We start from the raw sequence: 20,651 nt of genomic DNA, 5'->3' as shown, positions 1-20,651 counted from the left end.
GGGTTCAACAGCAGCTTGTGCCAACAGCTACAATTATTATGTTGAATTGAATTTTATTAATATAAATAATACATGCAGAATTAGTTTAAAGTTCCCAGATATTCTGATTAACGTGTCATAATAATTACCTAGATATTGCTAGCTTGCAGATAGTCAATGCGTGTGAATGCTGTATACGATGCGATTTATCACGGGCAGTGTGTTTTAAGAGGTTTTCAATACAATGTTTTTTTCTCAGGACAGAGGAGGTTTGTTCTGTAAATACGGATAAACCTGTCCTAAGAAAGTTTGAGTAAGTACTGGAGTGCAGAAATGGTCGTGGTTTTAATCTGCATGACGTGGTTTAATTTGGCTTCAAAAACATGCTTCCTTTTCTTGTAAGAGCTGGTGCTTCAGTCAGATTGTTACCGAAAAAGCTGTGAGGTTTGAACACAGGAATTAGGAATCCCACAGAAATTATTACTGCTGCTAATGCATGTATCGTATTTAAAGAAGTGCTAACGAAGGGCATTACAGTGATTTTTCTTTACCTCTTTCAGCACTAGCATTGTTCTTGCTGCTCCCCCTTTTGTCTGTTGAAGGTGGGTTGGTTCTTTGCTTGTATGTTTTTATTCTGTTTTGGAATGGGCAAAGACAACAATGTAAATTAAAAGTTGCTGCTCATGCTTCCTGGTTCCTAATCATTTCACTGTGTTGTAGTTGAAGCCTACTCCAATGGGCTAGCTGTAATCGAACCATGTGACCTGCAGCGCAGGTACCAGGATGCAGAAGTTTATCTACAGCCTTGCATTTGAAATATTGATAGTGTTAATAAAGCTATGAAGAGGTAAGAAAATCAATTTTCAAACCTCGTTTAGTACTCCTTTTAGCAGCTAACCATTTACACGACTTCACCTCCCCTCTATTCGTTTAGAGTTTTCTAGAACTGAACACTCCAGAACAGTCTAACAATACCTATCTCTTATTGTCAGGCTGTTTAGGCAACACTGCCATCTATTGGTCCTATAGTACACCTACAAAAATAAGCCGATGTGTTCAATCAACCTGGACTGTTTTGCTAGGCTCTTGGTAACAGATTGACTGCAAGTTGCTCCGGATTGCTTCTGTGGCGGACTGGCGGAGCATTTTGGGCTAATTTTGAATCCAGAATCCAGATGTTTATATCTCTTGTACGGGTGTTGGCTTTCCATAATCTAAAAGGGGAATCGCATAAATTCCTTGTGAAATAACGTATGACAGTAAAAGCGCTGTTGTCTCCTTTTTTGCAGTCCTTGGAAAGAGAACGGTAAGACCAGTTAGTGTGTCCCAGTGAATTTCTCCTGATTGATAATCTGATAGAGCTAGTTCTCCTTTAGTTTGTTGCCAAGTCCCCCTCTTCTCCCCTCGTTTGCCCCCTCCTTAACTTCCAGTCAACCCACGCCCAATCCCTGTTGAGGGCTTGAGGAATGAATGAGGGGTCATGCATGCAGCCTGAGATCTAGTGGGGAGGCGTTTCCAGCTACAAGTGATATTTTGAGAGGTTTCGATACCCCTTTTCTGGCGTGGTTTGATTTTGTTTTTGTTGCAATCTTGCAGAAGTCGCTTTTTGCAAAGCCTCGCTGCTACCCAAAAGGAGAAGGACAAGAAAAGGTTGTCGCTCAGTAAAGGGAGGCTGGATACTTTGTCTTCTCAAGAAGTATCGTCATCCCCAGACATTGTTGTCACCACCCCAAAGGGCCGCGAATCGCCAAGCTGTTTTAAAGAAGGTGAACGCTTATTTTATTCATTAATGTAAAGCTAGTGCTGATGTGAAAGGCTTTTCTGAAAGTTGAGAACTAGAGGGGTTAAAAATGATTAAAATATGAATCAATTAATCGATCAGGTTAGCTGTAATCGATTAATCGAATCTGCCTTAGACAAATTACATTTAATAAAGCAAATACTAAATGCAAAGTCAGCACTTTATAAACTACCTTCAGTCAGTCTAGAAATATGAATGCTTTTTCTGAAGTGGCTGTCTTTTGTGCTTTTATTTTAAAATACATTTTCTACTGAATGTACGAGGCTATTATTACAATTCTTTATGATGGTTTTCTTGTTTTGTGGAAAAGGCTGGACTGCAATTTGAATCATTTTAAATACGTTGCTATACACTGCTTTGTTTAAACTATTCAGGGGTGATGTCATAGACCGAGGAGAGGCCCCTAATGTATTACCACTGTCCTTTCAATAGGACAGCAGTATGAAACTGTTCACCTGTTCTTCCTTCCTTGTGCAGTCTGCCGCTTTGTCCCAGTGAACGTTTCTCACATCATTAACACAGTTCGGTAGTCTTCCACGCAGCACCTTTTATGCGTGCAAGCTTAGAAACCCACGTGCAGGTGTCTCGAAACCTATGTTCGGTTACTCCTTGATCAGCAACAAGAAGAGTTTACCTTTGGCAGTGTAAGGAATCCCAGAATCAATTTATTTAAATGTTTTCCTGTAAAGTTCACTATAATTAACACACGTGTTGAAGGAAAATAGCTGAAATACAAATGCCCCTCATTTTTTCGAAGTGCGTTGATTCGCCAGCATTTCCATTTCTTGTAATGCAAGTGTTGCTGCCAGGAAGGGGGAGGTGTTCAATTTATAGAAGTTTAATTTGTACCGCTGCCAGTGGGCATCAACAAATGGCAAGGTCATTAGAGCTGGGGCTACGTGATGTGATTACAGAGCAGATCTGAATTTCCCATGAAGTGTTGTGACCTCTCGTGACTCAGGAAGCTGAACAGTGATTATTTCAGAGTTCTTTTAAGATGTAAATTAGAGCAGGGGGTGGGCATTAACAAAAATAAGAATCTCCGAACGTGATTGAACTGAAACAGCTGCCACCCTCTAGGGACTTTTCATCTCCTATAATCTTTGTAAATTGCTGCTATTCATTGAAAAAAGAAATATATACAGTAGTTTTTTTTTTTTTTTTTTTTTTTTTCTTTCAGTTCACAAATAATCCAGATTTGCCTTTTCAGTTAGCTTAAATGAAGACAGTGAATGAAGTTTGATTAAGAGTTTGTCACAATTCAATTTACTATTTAGCTGGAAAAGAGTGTATAAAGGAAGTTGTTAGTTCACGACTTGCACAGAGCGAATGCAGAACAGTGTTATTTGGGATTCATGTAGGGTCAAATAAGACCTTTGTACTATATTTAGTTTCTATTTATCAGAACATATCTTAAGCGGGGAAAAAAATGAGATGGTGAGAATAGTTACTGTGGGCTTAAAGAGCTTGTCGCTCTGAACCGTAGAGATGTTCTGAGATGACAGGAGAGCATCGAGGTGTGTCTGTATTTGTGTGTTGCAGACGGGGAGCATCTGAGTGCGAAGGAGCGGCAGAGGGAGGCGGCAAGCGAGGAGGAGCCATGCTCAGCCTCCTCCTCTTCAGCCAGCAGCACCCTGGAACGAGAGGACAAGACAGGCGACAGGCAGGCGGCGCATAATGATCCAGGCAAGATATCTCATCTACCCTCAGCCAGCCGCGCCAGCGTCCCACGAGACCATCCCTCTCCTCTCCCCCAGCCAGCTCTGCCAGGGTCCCACAGGAAAGCAAGAGAACGAGAGAGAGGGAGGAAGCACAGGGCTGCAAACCGACAGTTAAGATAGCAAAGGCGATTAATGTAGATGAGGGGAAGTGGGATGAAATCAGTTTGAACCATATTCAACCAACATCAAAAATGAAACAAAACAAAAAGCTGAAAATGCAGCACACATTATACCTGCTGTTGGAGAGTACAGATTGCTCAGTACTTCTACAGGTAGGTCCTGCCCCCCTCCACCTCCTCCCTATACTCTACAGTACAGTACATCCACGCAGCTGAGGAATTCAAGCTGCTGTTTGAATGCAGTCAGAATCACAATGCAGTAGGTGCAGAGCATCACAGTGCTGAGTTTATTAGTTCAGGGTTCGCTTGATAACGCTGCGTGTGAACCTGTCAAGCATTCTTCAGCACATTCACAAGCTGGCCGGTTCCACGTTATCTTCACTATCCAATTAACAACGTTTAGTTTGGCATCTTTCTAGTTTTAGAAGAACAATCAATGTGGGAACAAGTTTTCTACTTCTGTTCATAATTCAGTAGAATTATGAACAGAACAAAACTATATATATATATATATATATATATATATATATATATATATATATATATATATATATATTATACACATACATGAATGAGAGCTAATTCTACAGACGTTCTGTTTGTTTCTTGTAGAAGGGCGCATTGTGTTTGTGTATGCATTGCAGATCAGTTGCTCTGGAGAGGATTCATTTAACAATGAATTTAAGTAAATCAATAATCCAATTGCTGACGGTTTTCCAAACCCTTGAACAATGTGGCAACAGTGTCGTCTATAAGTTTGTATAACTGTTACTGTAAATCTTTAGTGCATTGCTCCCCGTTTGAGTGGCTACGGTTAAACATTTGAATTGCCTTGTTACAGTGTGCTGTCAACCCTTTTTGTTTAACCATTCGTTGCATGTTGTTTGTGGTGCGTAATCGTTCAAAATTAGGTTTCTGTAGAACGCATTTGTTTGGGTATAGTGGTAATAGGCGGCTTGATAATATCGGCTGGTCTCTGGGATGCTGGCCAGACTGGTGACTACTCCCTAGCCTAGAGGCAGGAAGGTACCAGCAGTGGGGCAGCAGGCATGTAAACTGTGTACAGGGGGAGGTCAAAGCATTTACTTGCTTGTGCACCAGCAGCACATTGTTTGTTCTTGTATTTAATTTTTGATCCACCACACAAGTTTATTCTCCAGCAGTCCAGCTGTGCGTGGATAGAGCGGAGGAGTCTTTCTCATCCCTTAGCCCCATTCTTTTGAAATGGTAGCTTGTCGAAACACAGGAATTTGTCCGCATGCTGCTCATTATTCGGGCAAGTGTTTCAGCTTTCACAACCGTTCAATTTTTTTTTTTCTTTTTTTTTTTTTTTTTTTTGTCTGTTTTTGGCATTGCTGGAAGGCTGTGTAACTTGGGTACATGACGGGACCACCTTCAGTCATGGTTTGACAAACTGCAAAGACTTTAGGAGACATTTCCATGTTTTTTATTTGATGTATACTGAAACTTTCCTGCTCAAGTATGCAAGGCTTATTAGACTGTTTTGTTTCTTAAGTTAGTCCAGCTTGTATGTGTAGAGTATTGGAGCTTGAACTACATTAGCTCAGGTTATATCTGTTGCTACTGTGCACCAGTGATCTGCAATTAAGGGGTGCATGTCAGTCTTTTTTGTGTCTACTGCATCACTGTTTATGCAGCCTATCCCTTGTGTAATTTTAGAGGTGCAGCTCTTCTAAGCGCTTGTTGTGTAACTGTGTCGTTTCTTCTGATCGGCTGCAGGTCAAAGCCTCCTTCGGCAGAGCAGTCTGGAGCAGCACAGCACCCTTTCCAGCGACAGGAAGTTCATGCTCGACATGCTGTACTCCAGGAACAAAGCTGGGGCCCTGAAGACACCCCAGGAGGCAGAGAAGGTCAGGGAGCAAGAGGAGGTGCAGGAAGGAGAGAAGGAGGAGGAGGAGGAGAAGGAACCAAGAGAGGGTCAGAAGCCCTCCAGCAAGGCCCGTCTGGCCAGCCGCATCTCTGACCTGGAGCCCCCCTACAAGTGGAGCGAGGAGAGCCATCAGAGACCGGAGATGGAGAGCATGGTGGGGAGTGTGGCCCCGCAGGAAGACTCCTGTCGGCTCCGCTCCGCCGCAGCGTCCGTCGTGCCTCGTCGGGTCTTTGGGACAGCTCGACGCTGCATGTCGTATCCTGCGCCTTCAGTTAAGGTTCTTTGGACCTCTTTCTGGGAGTACTGATGGGAACAGGTTCCAGCTGCCGCTGACACGTACACCCAGGTAAGCCTCTGATCAAAGGTCCTTGGACTTCTCAGACCTCCTCGACCTGAGGCATTGCGTCTTGGACATTGTAACTACAGAACCTGTTACCGCGAAGGGCTTGGCCCCCAATGTTTTGTCCCGCACCAGGGGAAGAGGGGAGTGACTGGCAACCCCCGTCGTGGACCGTTGTACCCCTCCTCCTGGCCCACCCGGCATGTGTCCCCCACCTCCACCCCCGCCCCCTCCCAGCAGCGATGACCTCTCCTCGTCCCCCCTCCCCCACCTCCACCCCCAGGGGGTGGAGGTGGGGGTCCGGACCCGTTGTCACCCCCCTTAAAGACTGAGGACAGTGCCTTCGCCAAGAAGAGGAAGACTGTGAAGCTCTTCTGGAAGGAGCTGAAGCAGTCGGAAAGCCCCAGGAAATGCACGTTCGGCAGGGGCACAGTGTGGGCCTCCCTGGACAAGGTGACTGTGGACACTGCCAAGCTAGAGCACCTGTTTGAGTCTAAAGCCAAGGAACTCCCTACTGCTAAGGTATATATTGTGCAGTTAGGTCAGGGCATGGCGTTTAAAGATCGTGGTTCACTAATCCTTACTGGGTGACTGGAAAGAGAACTAGGATAGCTCTCAGAGGTTCAGCACTATACAGCGTGTAGCCGATCAGGCTCTTTCAGACTGTTTCACAGTCTGCATGCGTGCTGCTGCCGCTGAGCGTGTTCTGAGGTTCTGGATGCTCAGTGCATGTGTGGTACTGTAAGTGATCAAGAATTGGCACAATACAAATCTTGAATGAGTCATCAGCACAGTGTGCCCTGTTTTTGAAGGAGAGTAGAATAAAATGATTTCTGCATTATTTCTAGTTTTCAGACAGTTTTTGTTTTATTCCTGTCATGTTACCTAACAATACATGTAGATGTAATAGCTTTTTAATTCTTATATGTTAGTTATTAGGTTTGGAGTTGATTTCAGAGTTAGTGTCTGAATGCTGATTTGTTTAATGGTTTTAAATGGAGTAGCATGTAGTTTGTTGAATGTTTTAGATGAGATATTTAGCATTTACATAGAGTCTTTAATCTACACAGGATCTCCAAAACACCACACAAATCGCTGTACAAGTGAGCCATTGAGCTCTCTTTCAGAGAGTGGGTCTCTGATCCCCACTGTATGTGAAGTACTCCTTACTTATTCATGGTGTGTTTTCTTTCTACTTTCCTCTTTTTTAGAAAGGAGCTGAAATTAAAAAGCAGACTGTAGTTGTGCTCGATCCCAAGAGAAGCAATGCAATTAACATCGGGATGACAGTGCTGCCTCCAGCTCACATCATCAAGACGGCCGTTCTCAACTTCGATGAATTCGCAATTAACAAGGAAGGCATTGAGGTAGGGGTTGAGGGGAGACCTTTCCAGTGGGAATGAGTGTTGCGCCTGAAGTGTCCTGCTCCTGAATGTGCGCCCTTGACTGAGAGGGTTAGAACCACAAAGAACACTTTCGAAGCTGTTGCGTGGATCTGATTGATATTGACCTTGAATTTTGTGTGAGCGTGATAATCCTTTAGGAATGAAGTCACACTAATAGTGAAACTCATTTTATCAGCAGCTATTCATGATGCGTCAGTTTTGTTATTGATCGGCATTACTTTCAGCATTTTTTATGGTGCAGATTTATTTAACTAAACAATGCGCAGTGTCAATTAATGAATTCAAATTGAATGCCCACTCTCTTGTAACGTTTTCTCGTTGTTTAAAATAAATGGAGCACCCCCGGTTTCCTGCTCTGCCTTCCAGAAAATCCTGACCATGGTCCCGACGGACGAGGAGAAGCAGATGATCCAGGAAGCTCAGCTGGCCCACCCTGACGTTCCTCTGGGAACCGCTGAGCAGTTCCTGCAGATGCTGTCCTCCATCAGCGGACTGACCGCCAGGCTGCAGCTGTGGGCTTTTAAACTGGACTATGAGAGCATGGAGAAGGTAAGAGGGGACGAGACACTGGCTCATAGGAGACGGCTTCAATTCAAACACAATGTAGGCAGTCAGCCACTTCATGAATCAATCAACTAACCACAGGACCAGCTGAGAACAGGTTCTGATTTGCAGGACTGACCTAGGGGACAGAGAGGTAGAGAGTTGTATTGGCTAAATATCTAATGCCCATTGTGTAGACCTCGGTTGAGCAATGCTTATTTCAGTTTCTCTTCTATTTTCTTATGTAGGAGATTGCAGAACCATTGTTTGATCTGAAGCTGGGAATGGAGCAGCTTGCAAAGAATAAAACATTCAAAAACATTCTGGCAACGCTGCTTGCAATTGGAAACTTCCTCAATTGTTCCAGTGTAAGTATTTTTCTTAGTTTTGAAGTGCTTAAAGCCAGTAGGAGCTTTGCAATCGAACGCATTTAGTGTGCGATAACTCTTAAATACGATGTCAAACCGTGGTGACATCAGTTTCAGAGGTTGTGTATTTTATATACGTTTTGCAATTTTTAAACATATTTTTTAATGCTCGTTTGTGTTATCAATATAGTTGTTGGTAGTGACCATATAGATTTCAATGTAGTGTTTAATGTATATGTGTGTGTGTATATATACCGGTACGTTGTTATTATTTTTCTCTCTCTCCAGGCCAAAGGCTTTGAGCTGAGTTACTTGGAGAAAGTGACCGAGGTTAAAGACACAGTGCACAGGCAATCCCTGCTCTACCACACCGCTAACTTCGTAGTGGAGAACTTCCCAGAAACATCAGATGTGTATTCTGAGATCGCAGCCATCACACGCTCTGCTAAAGTAAGGGCAGGGGCAATGGTTAAAACCATTGCATCTGAATCTGAGATGATGGAGCGCTGTATATTACATTAAAGGGATCTGTTGTAGATAAAAAAAAAAAATAGCACGTTTTTATTTTAGATGGAACATTTCTGTTTTCATTCATGCTGAGTCATCGTAATGTATAAAGGTAATTATACGCTGGGCTATTTGCCTGCAGTCAGCGCTCCCATCTGCCTCTGTAAAGAGAGAATGCTGCTTGTTTCTCTCCAGGTGGATTTCGACCAGCTGTCAGAAAGCCTGGTTCAGCTGGAGAGGAAGTGCAAGACGTCCTGGGACAACCTGAAGGTGATCGCCAAGCATGAGAGCAAACCCTCCCTGAAGAACAAACTGACGGAGTTCCTGAAGGACTGCACAGAGCGGATCATCATCCTGAAAGTGGTGCACCGACGCATCATCAACAGGTACAGGACACCCCCTTGGTGCATTCAGGAGCGCAGCGACTTGGAGAGACAGCATTTCCGCTCGCCATGAAATCTGCTCTGCAGTGCTCTGAGCTGCTCCGGAGAAACGGAACTGAGTGTGCCGTTAACTGGGTTCTTTCGCTGAGCAGCTCTGAGCGCACCCACTGCTTTCAGGGCTCAGAGCAGCGTTTCCCCAATCCAGAAAGCAAAAAAGCAAAACTGCATTTCCTGGAAAACATAAAAACCTCACTTACAGAGGAACAGGACCGTGAATAATTCAGAATGATTGCAAATCTTATATAAAGGAAAGAGAATGAGATTGATAATAAAGAATATGACTGCTTAGTGTATAATGTGCTCTTGTGGTTTTGTTTCATTCTAGCTGTTTTAAATGGGCAAGGGGTTAAGGGAGATTATCCTGGTGCCTAGTGGGCAGTTGTACATTTTTATTAAAGCAGTTTTGTTGCTCACTTACTTGTTTGTGTTGACCATGTGCTTTCTCCTCCCGGCTCGGCAGGTTTCATTCATTCTTGCTGTACCTCGGGCAGCCTTCTCACTCAGTGCGGGACATGAAGGTGACGCAGTTCTGCAGGATCATCAGCGAGTTTGCTCTGGAGTATCGAAGCACGCGGGAAAGGTCCCTGCAGCAGAGGCAGAAGAGGGCTGCATACCGAGAGAGGAACAAGACCCGGGGCAAGATGATCACAGAGGTGAGCAGGGTTAACTGGGCCAGCGCATATGAAGACTTTCAATGAGGTGTTTAACAGGGGATAACAAGCTCATGACCATACATTACTAGTATAAAGGTTTCCCATAGAACTTCATTATTCTTTCTTTTCATTTTTGTGTTTTATCGTCATTATTATATCATGCTTGCATTCATTAATTATTTTTGCATTTTTATTTTTCATTTTTGTGTTTTATTATTATTATTATTATTATTGGTGCTGCACCTGCTTTTCCCATGCTTCGTTACTCATAGCATTTCCTCTCCTCTCCAGACGGATAAGTTCTCCAGTGCTGCTGGCCCCCCGGAGAGCAGCCCGGCTCCTGTGTCGGCTCCCAGCTCCCAGCAGCAGCAGGGCCAGGCAGACGAGGAGCATGAGAACATGAAGAACCTGCTGATCCCGAGTGCGGAGCCCAGCGGCACCCGTCGGAGCAGAGGCTACTACAGTAAGAGCAGCGAGCAGGACCAGCACTGCACACAGCACACACTGCAGGGCTGTGTGCAGTGTGCAGCGTGCAGTGCACACAGCACACACTGCAGGGCTGCTTCCACACACCCTGAGCACCACCCGAATAGGACTTGTGCTAGCTGAGACACGCTCATCCTATACTGCTGCTGATCAGGGGCTGGAATGTTCGATAACCCTGCTGTAAACTGTGCTCCATTTTGTAGTGTGTGTGTGTACTGTGCGTATGGTGGAGGTTCCAGTATGCATGTCACACTATATAGTTTCTCGTATATCTGTTTAAGTGCTTATCCAGCTGTGATGAAACTTGGTTAGGACATTTTTCAGCAAGTTCTATTGAGAGAATCAGAGTCTCTGTGTCTGCAGCTGTGTTTTCTATAGCTGTCCCATATTCTGTTGCTGCTAGTCTGAAACATGCAAGGGCTGGCATACTATTGTATAAATCCATTTCAACTTTGCATTCCTTGATTCTCTCATTATGTTCTTTTTTTTTTTGTTGTTGTTGCTAGGTTTAGGTAGAACTAGTCCATCCAATTCGACAGTGTCAAAGGAGGACAGTTCGGGTTCACAGGATGATGCCACTGATGAAATCATGGATCGTTTGGTTAAGTCTGTTACGCAAAACCCTAACCAGAGACCTTCGACCCCAAAGGAGAGGAAGAGGTCCCGAGCAAACAGGAAGTCGTGTGAGTGTCCCCTTCGCTTGCCTGTCACGTGCAATTCTTGATTCAAATAAGTATGTACAGTGTGTATATATATATATATATATATATATATATATATATATATATATATATATATATATATATATATATATACACACATATAAAGCACGTAATATTGTCAGTCTCGGCAACGTGCCAAAGCTTAATTTAACAAAACAATTGGTATTTAAATTATATATTTATCCAAGTTGTTATTATTATTCATAATAGATAACATTTATGGCATTTATTAGTTACCCTTTTTTACATTTTTCTAGTTAGATTTTTTTTTTCTTTGTAATCTTGGGTGGGATTCCCAATTCTGTAAATCAGGAATGAGAACTCTGCCTGCAATCCTCCCTTTGGAATGATATTATCCCAGTCTGCCTGATGCACTGCTTTGCATGGATCATTAATAATGCTAAAACGTAAACACTGAGCTTCCGTTGTTTTCATTTCTCAGTGAAGCACAGCAGATTGGGTCTAGTTTCTGACCCTGCAATGTCCGATACTGTAATTAGATGCAGGATTGATACAGCATGGCATTGGCTCATTTCCCCTGTGTTTTTAATGCCATTTATTTTCTTTTTCTAACATTTAAAATTTGAGCAAAGATGTTGCATATCAGTATATCAATGGTATTGTATCAGTGATTCAGTGAAATAAAGAATAACAAGCATAGATGTGCATTTTAGTGTATTACATTAGTATAGTGGTCTGCAGTATTGAGTGGAGTTCTCCTTCCTATACTGCTAGAGCGCTCTGCAGTGTGGAGTGGAGTTCTCCTTCCTATACTGCTAGAGCGCTCTGCAGTATTGAGTGGAGTTCTCTTTCCTATACTGCTAGAGCGCTCTGTAGTGTGGAGAGTGGAGTTCTCTATCCTATACTGCTAGAGCGCTCTGCAGTGTTGAGTGGAGTTCTCTATCCTATACTGCTAGAGCGCTCTGCAGTGTGGAGGGGAGTTCTCTTTCCTATACTGCTAGAGCGCTCTGCAGTGTGGAGTGGAGTTCTCTTTCCTATACTGCTAGAGCGCTCTGCAGTGTTGAGTGGAGTTCTCTTTCCTATACTGCTAGAGCGCTCTGCAGTGTTGAGTGGAGTTCTCTTTCCTATACTGCTAGAGCGCTCTGCAGTGTTGAGAGTGGAGTTCTCTTTCCTATACTGCTAGAGCGCTCTGCAGTGTTGAGAGTGGAGTTCTCTTTCCTATACTGCTAGAGCGCTCTGCAGTGTTGAGTGGAGTTCTCTTTCCTATACTGCTAGAGCGCTCTGCAGTGTTGAGGGGAGTTCTCTTTCTTATACTGCTAGAGCACTCTGCAGTGTTGAGTGGAGTTCTCTTTCCTATTCTACTAGAGCGCTCTGCAGTGTTGAGTGGAGTTCTCTTTCCTATTCTACTAGAGCACTCTGCTCTGGTAGAATAAGTTCTACTTCTTAGAGTGGAGTTCTACTTTTGCATTCGATCAACACTGCAGGTCTCGATTGTCCTCAGTTTGTACAGTGACACTGGTTGGTTCTCTCCTCTCTCCACAGTGCGGAGGACCCTGAAGAGCGGGCTAACCCCTGATGTGGCTCAGGCGCTGGGGCTGACCAATGCCAACGAGGTGTAACTGTGATTTAGAAGGTGGGGGGGGGGGGTTGCATGGAATTAGAACGTGACTTTGCATTGACGTGGAAGAGTTTATGGAGCGGAGTCATTTAACCACTAAAAAAAAAAGGGACATGGCTTCACAGAGAGGTGTAGTACGTTCTGAAAAGCCGCCAGAAGGCTTTGGAATATGAAAAGTGCAAGAAGATGCTTGATGGAAGATGCTTGTCCCAACCTTGACATCATTGAAATTTCCTGAGGTGGGTTGTGAACAAAATAATAGGGCTCCGAAAAGCATCAAAATACAGGTTATTGCACTGAAGTGTTTGTGGGTAATAGAATAATCCCATTCTGTGTTTTGCAGCCAGAAGTGTGAGGTAAAAATACCTCTTAAATTAAACGGCATATGTTTTCCTTGAAAGGAATCCAAACGTTCAAATGAATGCCTTTGCTATAACATGTGGTATTCACATTTGAGACCTACATGGCAAATGGAAGTTCAGGGTGGGGAAGATCACTGTAAATACATGTCAGGGATGGAAATAAGACTCCTGCTGCATAGCAGCTTGACCCATTCCTGATTTTACTATGAGCTTGTTAACTATAAGCTGTGGCTAATCAAGCTCATAGCAAAACCTGGAATGGGTGAAACAGCTGTGCAGAAGGAGTCTTATTTCCATGCCTGCAAGTGTTATGTTATCTACAGCCACTTCAAGTTACCAACTTTAGACACTGATGCAATATTGCCATGATGATAATCTAAACCAATTATCCAGCTTGCGTTAAAGCCGCTGTCTGTTTTCCATTTGCACATGTTGTTTTTTATAAAATTAAAACACAGTCCATTTTATATGGATATACATTTAATCTATAATCTGCCTTTATAGCTGGGGGCAGCCCCCAAACTATAGCATACTCCATACTGCTGAGTTGTATGTAGATATACTGTAGTTCTCAGGAACCTGGTGTAAATAGTGTGCTTTATATTAACCTGTTTCATAAGTGGTGATTGTGCAGACTTGCATGCATATGAAATGAATGCATTCTTCCTGGACAGAAGAGAGAGACTGCTATTTCTGCAGCAGAATGGACCTTGCACAGATACAGTAAACAGTACAGTGGTATTTCTTGCAGAGCTCTAACGATGGTGTGGACTGTGTTAGTGTATGGGTGGTACACATATTGTGAAGCAGTATATTCATCCATAATATGGATACAAGCATTTGGACTGGGAGTCTAATGTTATTAGCTGTTGCAGTATTAACTCCTATGTAGCTGCATTGACAGCATCATGTATTGTGTTGTCTCCCTCTGCACTCTAGCACAAACTTACACGCATGTTATGAAACTGATCAAGGATTGAAAATGGATTGATTGTGTCTGTTTACGCTATGGATGTATGACTTTTTTGTGTTAAATAAACAGAACTCCCTGTGCAATGTGTAGTTTTATGGGCTCATTTGGTATACAGATTCTGATTTGTTATACTGTATTTTTTGACAATGTGCTTTTTGAATTTTTTATTATTATTTTTTTAAATATGTTAACCACACGTTTATAAATATGTAAAAGTCTGATTTCATATGTTGGGTTTTTTTTGTGATTAAAATGTGGAGTGTACATTTCAGTCCATAGCTTAATATCTTCGTACAGTTTCCCCACACTGCTGAACGCACATTTCCCCACAAGGTGGCATTTGTCAGTGTTCCACAAGGTGGCAGTAAAGCGTCATAATCCCCTTTTTATTATTTATTTTAGTAATCGTCAGTTCTTGTATTATTTTCTCCCAATTTGACATATCCAATTATTTTTAGCCTTAGCTGACCGCTACCAACCCCGCGCTGACTCGGGAAGGATGAAGGTGAACACCCGCTGTCCTCCGAAGCGTGTTCTGTCAGCCTGACCGCTTTTTTTTTTTTCACGGTGCCCCCACCTCCGAGCTACAGCGTCAGAGGACAACGCAGTTTATAGGCAAGCCTGCAGGCGTCCGGCCACATTACAGGGGTCCCTGGTGCGCTGCGAGCCCCAGGGCTGCGCTCGGCCAATTGTGCTCTGCCCCCTGGGGAGCTCCCGGCAATACAATAACCTGGACTCTTACCGGCGACCTCATAATTCCTGTTTTGATACAGTTGTCAATTATTTTTATTGACATTCTGTAACAATGTACTGTAATTCGTGAGTGACCAGAAAAAAAATAAATAAATACATAACATATTTAATTATTGCATTAATACTTTTGAAATAACGCTAGATGTGATTTAGAACACAGACAGGGTAGCAATTTTAGCACCCTATTCATTATCACAATAAAATTGTTTTTGTTGCCATATATAGTTAAGTTATATTGTGGAATACATTATTCATAAGTGGATATGATAAGTTAGATAAGTGCGCAACACCGTTTGGGTTGCATTAGTATTGAACTGCAACCAGCCTTAATTAAGAAGAGCTCCCGAACGGTGCTGCGCGAATGGAAGGAACAGAGCCACTGCGCATGCGATCACTCAGTGTCCCATTCCTGCTGAGCGGGTCGCCTCACAGCGACACACGCGAGCACCATTTGTCATAATCATAGTGCATTAAATTAAATAACCGCAGCTCTCTTGAGTATTTGGAATTCAAATAAATAGAAGTTTTAAAAACTATCCATCAGCCATAGTCTACGAATATAGAAATGCCGATTAAATAAATCGAATATTTGACACATGCATTTCAAACGTGACGTAGGTACTATATACTAGCACATAGAATGCATACACCTAGTTGCTTTAACATTGTGATTATTTACAGTCGTGCATGTGGAAAGACAGGGATAGTCTGCGGGGGGTGGGGGGTGGGGGTGGCGCTGCACGTTTGTGAACACACACCACAGCTTTCCAGTCCCAGCCGCTAGGCTAGTCAGAGCTGAGACGGAGGTGCTTTGCATCGCTGTGCTCTGCGGGTGTCCACTCTGTAGGATGCTTTTCAGTCACGTGTGAACCTGCGCCTGGCATTTCATTAAGAGCCGCAGTGATCAGCAATAGGGCACTAACGGTAGCTGTGACTATGCTGGCCGGAGAGGATGGAGACAGGAGGCAGCGCACCTTGCTTGATTCACACCGATAACGAGAACTAATCAAAGGGGGAGGAATATGTTATAAAGCCGGTGCTAAAAATGCACTCCTCAGTTTTGTTCCGAGTTCTAGTATTCGTAACATCCACTTTGTTAGCGCTGCGGGCTGCAGGCTTTGCGGGGAGCGACGCGTCGGTCATCTCGGAGATTTTAGAACCGGTCGGGATCGCTGTAGCGTCTTCGCCTCCGCAGTCGTCAGCACCGCCGCTCCACCGGCAATCTGGAATCGACCCGGGGAAAATCGCGTCCCCGGCAGCACGCGTCCCGGTTGAGGACATCGCCGACCCTGTTGTCAGCTCGACCAGCCCGGCAGGTAACCGGCACCTCGTCAGCTCGACCAGCCCGGCAGGTAACCGGCACCTCGAGACCGAACCGGTGAGTTTTGAGATCGTGAAATGGAACTGGGAACACGCGCAAGGACCCTTCCTCATTGCGGTCTGGATCATGGTGGCCAGCCTGGCAAAGATACGTAAGTAAATCCATTACTGCTGCACTAAAGTACCTGCATACGTTCGTATAGCACACACAGGATTGGCTGCGCTACTGCTATATGTGCACAAAACGCCGTTGCTTTCTTTTTAACAATCGCATTACCCCCCTTCTCCAGTCTCAAGGCCAGTAACGTTAAATCCAGTCCAGACTTCAGTCCAGGTGTTAAACTAAGAAGCCGGAGTAACTGGAGACAGAAGTATACTGGCAGCAGCAGTCGTGTCGGGGTGTGACTCTGACTGGCGTTAGCAATTGCACTGGTAAGAAGCAACACCGGCTAAAGGCTGCTGCCAGTCGATTGATCTGTAGTTACTGCGCCCGCTAGCTGCTTTCTCATGACAGGGCCAGGGAAGGCAAAGAAACACTGCTGAAACCAATATTGCCCGCGATTAGTCTTGCTGTCTTGCAATCATGTGTGTTGACTGGGTCAAACCTTTAGTGTAGTTCTTTACTCCCAACGACGGGCTGTGCTGCAGAATCGTGCAGGAGCGTTCCTGGGGTGTCGGCTCAAGGTGCAGTACGGGGTTATAAGATATTCGCGGTTCGTGCGCATTCGCACTTTTTGTCACTGAACGCAGATTCGTGTAAGCTATGCGTGGAGTCCGTGTGCAATCTTTACACGTTAGTTTGTGGTCGTCCTTGCTAACATTGCTCAGCTGTAAAGTGCAGACATGCGGCGTACAGTATACATTCTGCGAATACGAGGAGTCAGAGGCTGCTTAGACACGAATTATTCTCAATGTCATGGACTTGTGCCTCGTAATACATACGGAGCGGTTCTGTAGTGTACACCACATTGAGTTCGCTGTACGCAGTCTTCATCGTAACACTTTACATCATTATTCCTGCAGGCAATCTGTGTTGTTTTCTCATTTCAGTGCCATCATCAGTCAGTGACCTTGACCTGTAGGGTACAACAGTTACTTGCCCATATACGTTTTTTTTAATATAAGGCCTCAATTAATTTTGTCTTCTCACAAGATGGTTTAATGGTGTGTCACTAGAGTCTGTAGAGAATATGCTGGCAGCAGTGTGATATCAGCCAGTACCTGAGCAAACCTAATTCCAGTGATGGCAACACCACTCCTATTGCATAGCAGTTTCACCCAGTCCAGGTTTTACTACGAGCTGGATTAGCCACAGTACAAGCAACAAGCTCAGGTGCACCTTATTAAACTCATAGGAAAACCTGGAATGGACCAAATTTCTATGCAACGGGAGTCTTCTTTCCATCCCTGGAATTAGATTTGTACAGGTACTGGCTGCAGTGAAATCAGCTGGCTTTAGTGCCATTGAAAATGTAATGTTCCTGTTATATCATTTTCTATCATCAAGGAGAGCGGGTAAATTGTGCAAATCTAATCGAAGGAATCAGAAGAGTAGTCTTTGGAACAGATTACAACCCACAGGGTGAAAGACTGGGTCAAATACATTTTCTTCACTGCTTTAAAATATCACCTACAGTGCAGTAATTCAGAATGGTGGCTATTGCACCGTGCAATTGAATTTTTCATACCCATGTCATTCACTTTCATTATGCAAAACACTTTTCATGTAAACAGAAGCACCTGCCTCACAGCCTTCAGATTTCAGCCAGTCGCGCTTTGGGCAAGGCAGCCCCAGACAAGTGTGAAGTGCTTAGTGCCGTGTGGGTTAATATGGTCCAGATTTATTACGCTTCAGCTCCAGTGTCTGCAAAGCATAGTCATTCTCAGTATTAGATGTTATTATCACTTCATTTTGGGTTGGGGTTGCTTGGCAACGAGTAATGCCTTATGAAGAAGCACTTGAGAATATCGAGTCTGTAAAAAAAAAAAAATAAAATAAATAAAAAATCGAGCTCTCTCTCTCTCTCTCTCACACACACATTGCCTTTGTTGTTTTGTACCCCTTTTTATCACTTACAATTTTAAAAACCTTTCCTTTCCCGTATTAGGAGGCTGTTTTACCACTACAGAAACTGCTCTGACAAAAAGCACCTCTGCTCCCAAGCCCTTTAACATTCCTACCTGAGCCCTTTAAAGTGATTGCATTACTTTTATTAAAAATTCAATACAGCCTTTTAGTCTACATCATTGCTGGCTGGGGAGAGATGACCCTGTAGCAATGTCAGTGTACTATTTGGTTAAATGTGTTCTCCCTGAAATGTCCTTCTGTTAATATGCTGAGCCTGTCCTTCTCTTTCAAAAGTTTACCCTTTTTTACTACACTTTTATTCCAGCTTGCTTGTGCTTAGACTACAAATAGCAACAGATTGCAACTACTCTTAGTACAAGTTCTATTAAGAATAAGTTCATATAAGAGCTGGAAATTGTTATGCAGTGAAATGTTTAGAAAACGTTCTTTTTCAGCCTTTTAATGTTGACCGTGGAGGCCTGCTTTGCTGAGCTGTCCTGACGCAGTGTCAATGAAATGCTTGTTGCATGCATTATCAATACTCCACGATTGGAGCACACAATCTATATTTTATATTGACACTCTAGAGCTACTGGATCCATGTTGCAAGGTGCTAGCACACACAGTTTTTTGTGAAAATGTATCCTGGCTTTTAAGGCCAGCCTAGGGTCCAACAAATATGGGCTTAATAGGTAGAGATGGAGGGAGGGGAGGGTTACTACTGAAAGGATATATTGAAACAGTACAAATGTTTTAGTTTCTTGTCTGGCACTGCTGATGGGGACCTTAATGCTGGCTACAGGGATGACCTTAGTATTGGGTCTTTATATTGCTGTCAGGACTGTAAAACCCTAATGGGGGCATGGCCATTTTACAGAAGTGGCCTTGGGGAGCAAGCCTTTTTTTCTAGACTTTTTGATCACTGCCTCCAAGAAACTAGAAGCCTGTCCTAGAGGAAAACATTTCCCTCTTTTGGGATCCTGCAGTCTTTTCTATTCCTCGGATGTCTGTCGTTACTGGACTGCCATGTGCATTGAGAGGGCTAGTTTCTTTCGAACAGCGCGGAGACATATTCACATCATGCTGGCTCTTTAATCTAGTATCCAGATAGTGATGGAGAATTTACAGAGCGGTATTGCATTGCTGGCTGGGTTGTTTCTTTTGTGTAGAGATTAGTTATCTTTGAGCTTTACACCCCACATTTTATAAATGTCATCACCCCTGCTTCCTATCTGCTTGCTGCTTTTTATAACTGGACCTCTGCAGATAACCTTTAAAAAACGAAAACAAGCCATCAACAACACTTCCTGCACTGTCCATATATATATATATATATATATTTATAATGTGTGTGTGTTTGGTGCGTGCATTGTAAATGTTATGTCAGCAAGAAGGTACCTATATCATATAGCATCTCTCAGTGTGAAATGAATTGTTTGGTCTCTATTTTTTTATTATGGAAGGAAAAAAATAGCAATACCACAAGCAATTGTAAAACTAATACGAAAAACACTTGAGGCTCCTTACTGCACAAGCCCCTCACAGAAATGTTTCAGTGTATGTTTATTGAGGGGGTTTGTTAGCTTTAGGGTTGTCTACTCTTTAATGAGACAAGCACAATTAATGGGAAACTAGTTGAACCACAAAGTGTTAAAATTGCATGCAAGAGATGCAAAGACATGCTATGTAAGATGCAAGAAATATGAAGCCTGTGACTCATGAGTATTTCAGGAGTTTGCATTATTGAGTGGAGGGGTCTTTATTAAGAATGACTAAGCCAAAAGAAACAGAACTGACCTTTCAGATTCCAGCAGGATGTTGGAACCCACGAGGCATGCCAGAACAGACTAACCTTTAGGGTTATTTGTTTATTTAGTTAGGGCCACCCATAAAGCAAGCGTTAGTTTAGTGTAGGAATTTGGAGTGCTTAAAGAGCAACTCTGTAGAGTATGAAATATCACAGTTCACAGATTCACTTTGCACTGACTTATTTCATACTGACTTATATCCACTAGGGGCAGTGTTCAGGGGGACAGGTTCATAGTTACACTCTGGCAGACCAGCTGTTCCTGGAGAGAATGCATGCTCCAGAGCTCTATTGAGGCCATCTAGGTACTTCTGACTACTGATTTTTTTCAGTCACCAGAATTCGATGATAGAAACTGAAAATGATACATCAAAGTGACTCTAACCCAGGAGAGCACCACTAAAGATATGATATCGTTAAGATGTCCTCTTTACAATAGGTTCATTCTTTTAGCTTTCAGTTTCAGGTTAATAATATATTGAAAATGTAATATGAGAAAGTGGCTGTACACATTCCTTATTGAGTTACAGTGATAGAGATAGTAAGATTTCTAATTTGGTGTGAAATCTTGTCACGCAGTTTTCCTCAGTGATGTGGCTGCACTGCAATGGATCATGTGGCTTGTCCTCAAGGTAACATTCGCACAATGGGGGGAGCTTTTCACCCCCCATGCAAAACAGCACACTGTGAAGGACATTAAGAAAGGAAGCCACATATTTAAGAAATTGTGTTAGCCTGCAGCACTGTGCAGGCAGGGTTATTGATTAATCAGAGAACAGGTCTGAAACACAGATATACTGCATAACAGAT

At 43.3% G+C, this 20,651-nt stretch overlaps 2 protein-coding genes across 3 annotated transcripts in view; both read left to right on the top strand.

Annotated features, from left to right (window-relative positions):
* Window positions 1–13,143, top strand: part of LOC121296670 (FH1/FH2 domain-containing protein 3-like) — a 50,519-nt gene extending 37,376 nt beyond the window's left edge. Inside the window, exons 14-27 of the mRNA XM_041222438.1 lie at window positions 239–292; window positions 1,576–1,745; window positions 3,323–3,466; window positions 5,361–5,732; window positions 6,135–6,373; window positions 7,063–7,218; window positions 7,624–7,806; window positions 8,049–8,168; window positions 8,457–8,618; window positions 8,871–9,061; window positions 9,579–9,771; window positions 10,063–10,234; window positions 10,764–10,940; window positions 12,483–13,143. Of these exons, the coding sequence (XP_041078372.1) occupies window positions 239–292; window positions 1,576–1,745; window positions 3,323–3,466; window positions 5,361–5,732; window positions 6,135–6,373; window positions 7,063–7,218; window positions 7,624–7,806; window positions 8,049–8,168; window positions 8,457–8,618; window positions 8,871–9,061; window positions 9,579–9,771; window positions 10,063–10,234; window positions 10,764–10,940; window positions 12,483–12,559 (2,410 nt within the window). The 3' untranslated portion in view covers window positions 12,560–13,143. The remainder of the gene's footprint in view (window positions 1–238; window positions 293–1,575; window positions 1,746–3,322; window positions 3,467–5,360; window positions 5,733–6,134; window positions 6,374–7,062; window positions 7,219–7,623; window positions 7,807–8,048; window positions 8,169–8,456; window positions 8,619–8,870; window positions 9,062–9,578; window positions 9,772–10,062; window positions 10,235–10,763; window positions 10,941–12,482) is intronic.
* Window positions 13,144–15,398: 2,255 nt separating this feature from the next.
* LOC121296532 (sodium/hydrogen exchanger 5-like) overlaps window positions 15,399–20,651 on the top strand; it is a 28,387-nt gene continuing 23,134 nt past the window's right edge. Inside the window, exon 1 of one of the 2 annotated variants that reach the window (XM_041222205.1) lies at window positions 15,399–16,118. In XM_041222205.1, coding sequence (XP_041078139.1) covers window positions 15,692–16,118 — 427 coding nt within the window. In that variant the 5' untranslated portion in view covers window positions 15,399–15,691. The remainder of the gene's footprint in view (window positions 16,119–20,651) is intronic. The other variant, XM_041222207.1, reaches the window with a different exon arrangement.

This window comes from Polyodon spathula, chromosome 21 (genome assembly GCF_017654505.1).
Source record: "Polyodon spathula isolate WHYD16114869_AA chromosome 21, ASM1765450v1, whole genome shotgun sequence".
NCBI classification, from domain to species: domain Eukaryota; kingdom Metazoa; phylum Chordata; class Actinopteri; order Acipenseriformes; family Polyodontidae; genus Polyodon; species Polyodon spathula.
This window is presented reverse-complemented; position numbering and strand designations above follow the sequence as displayed.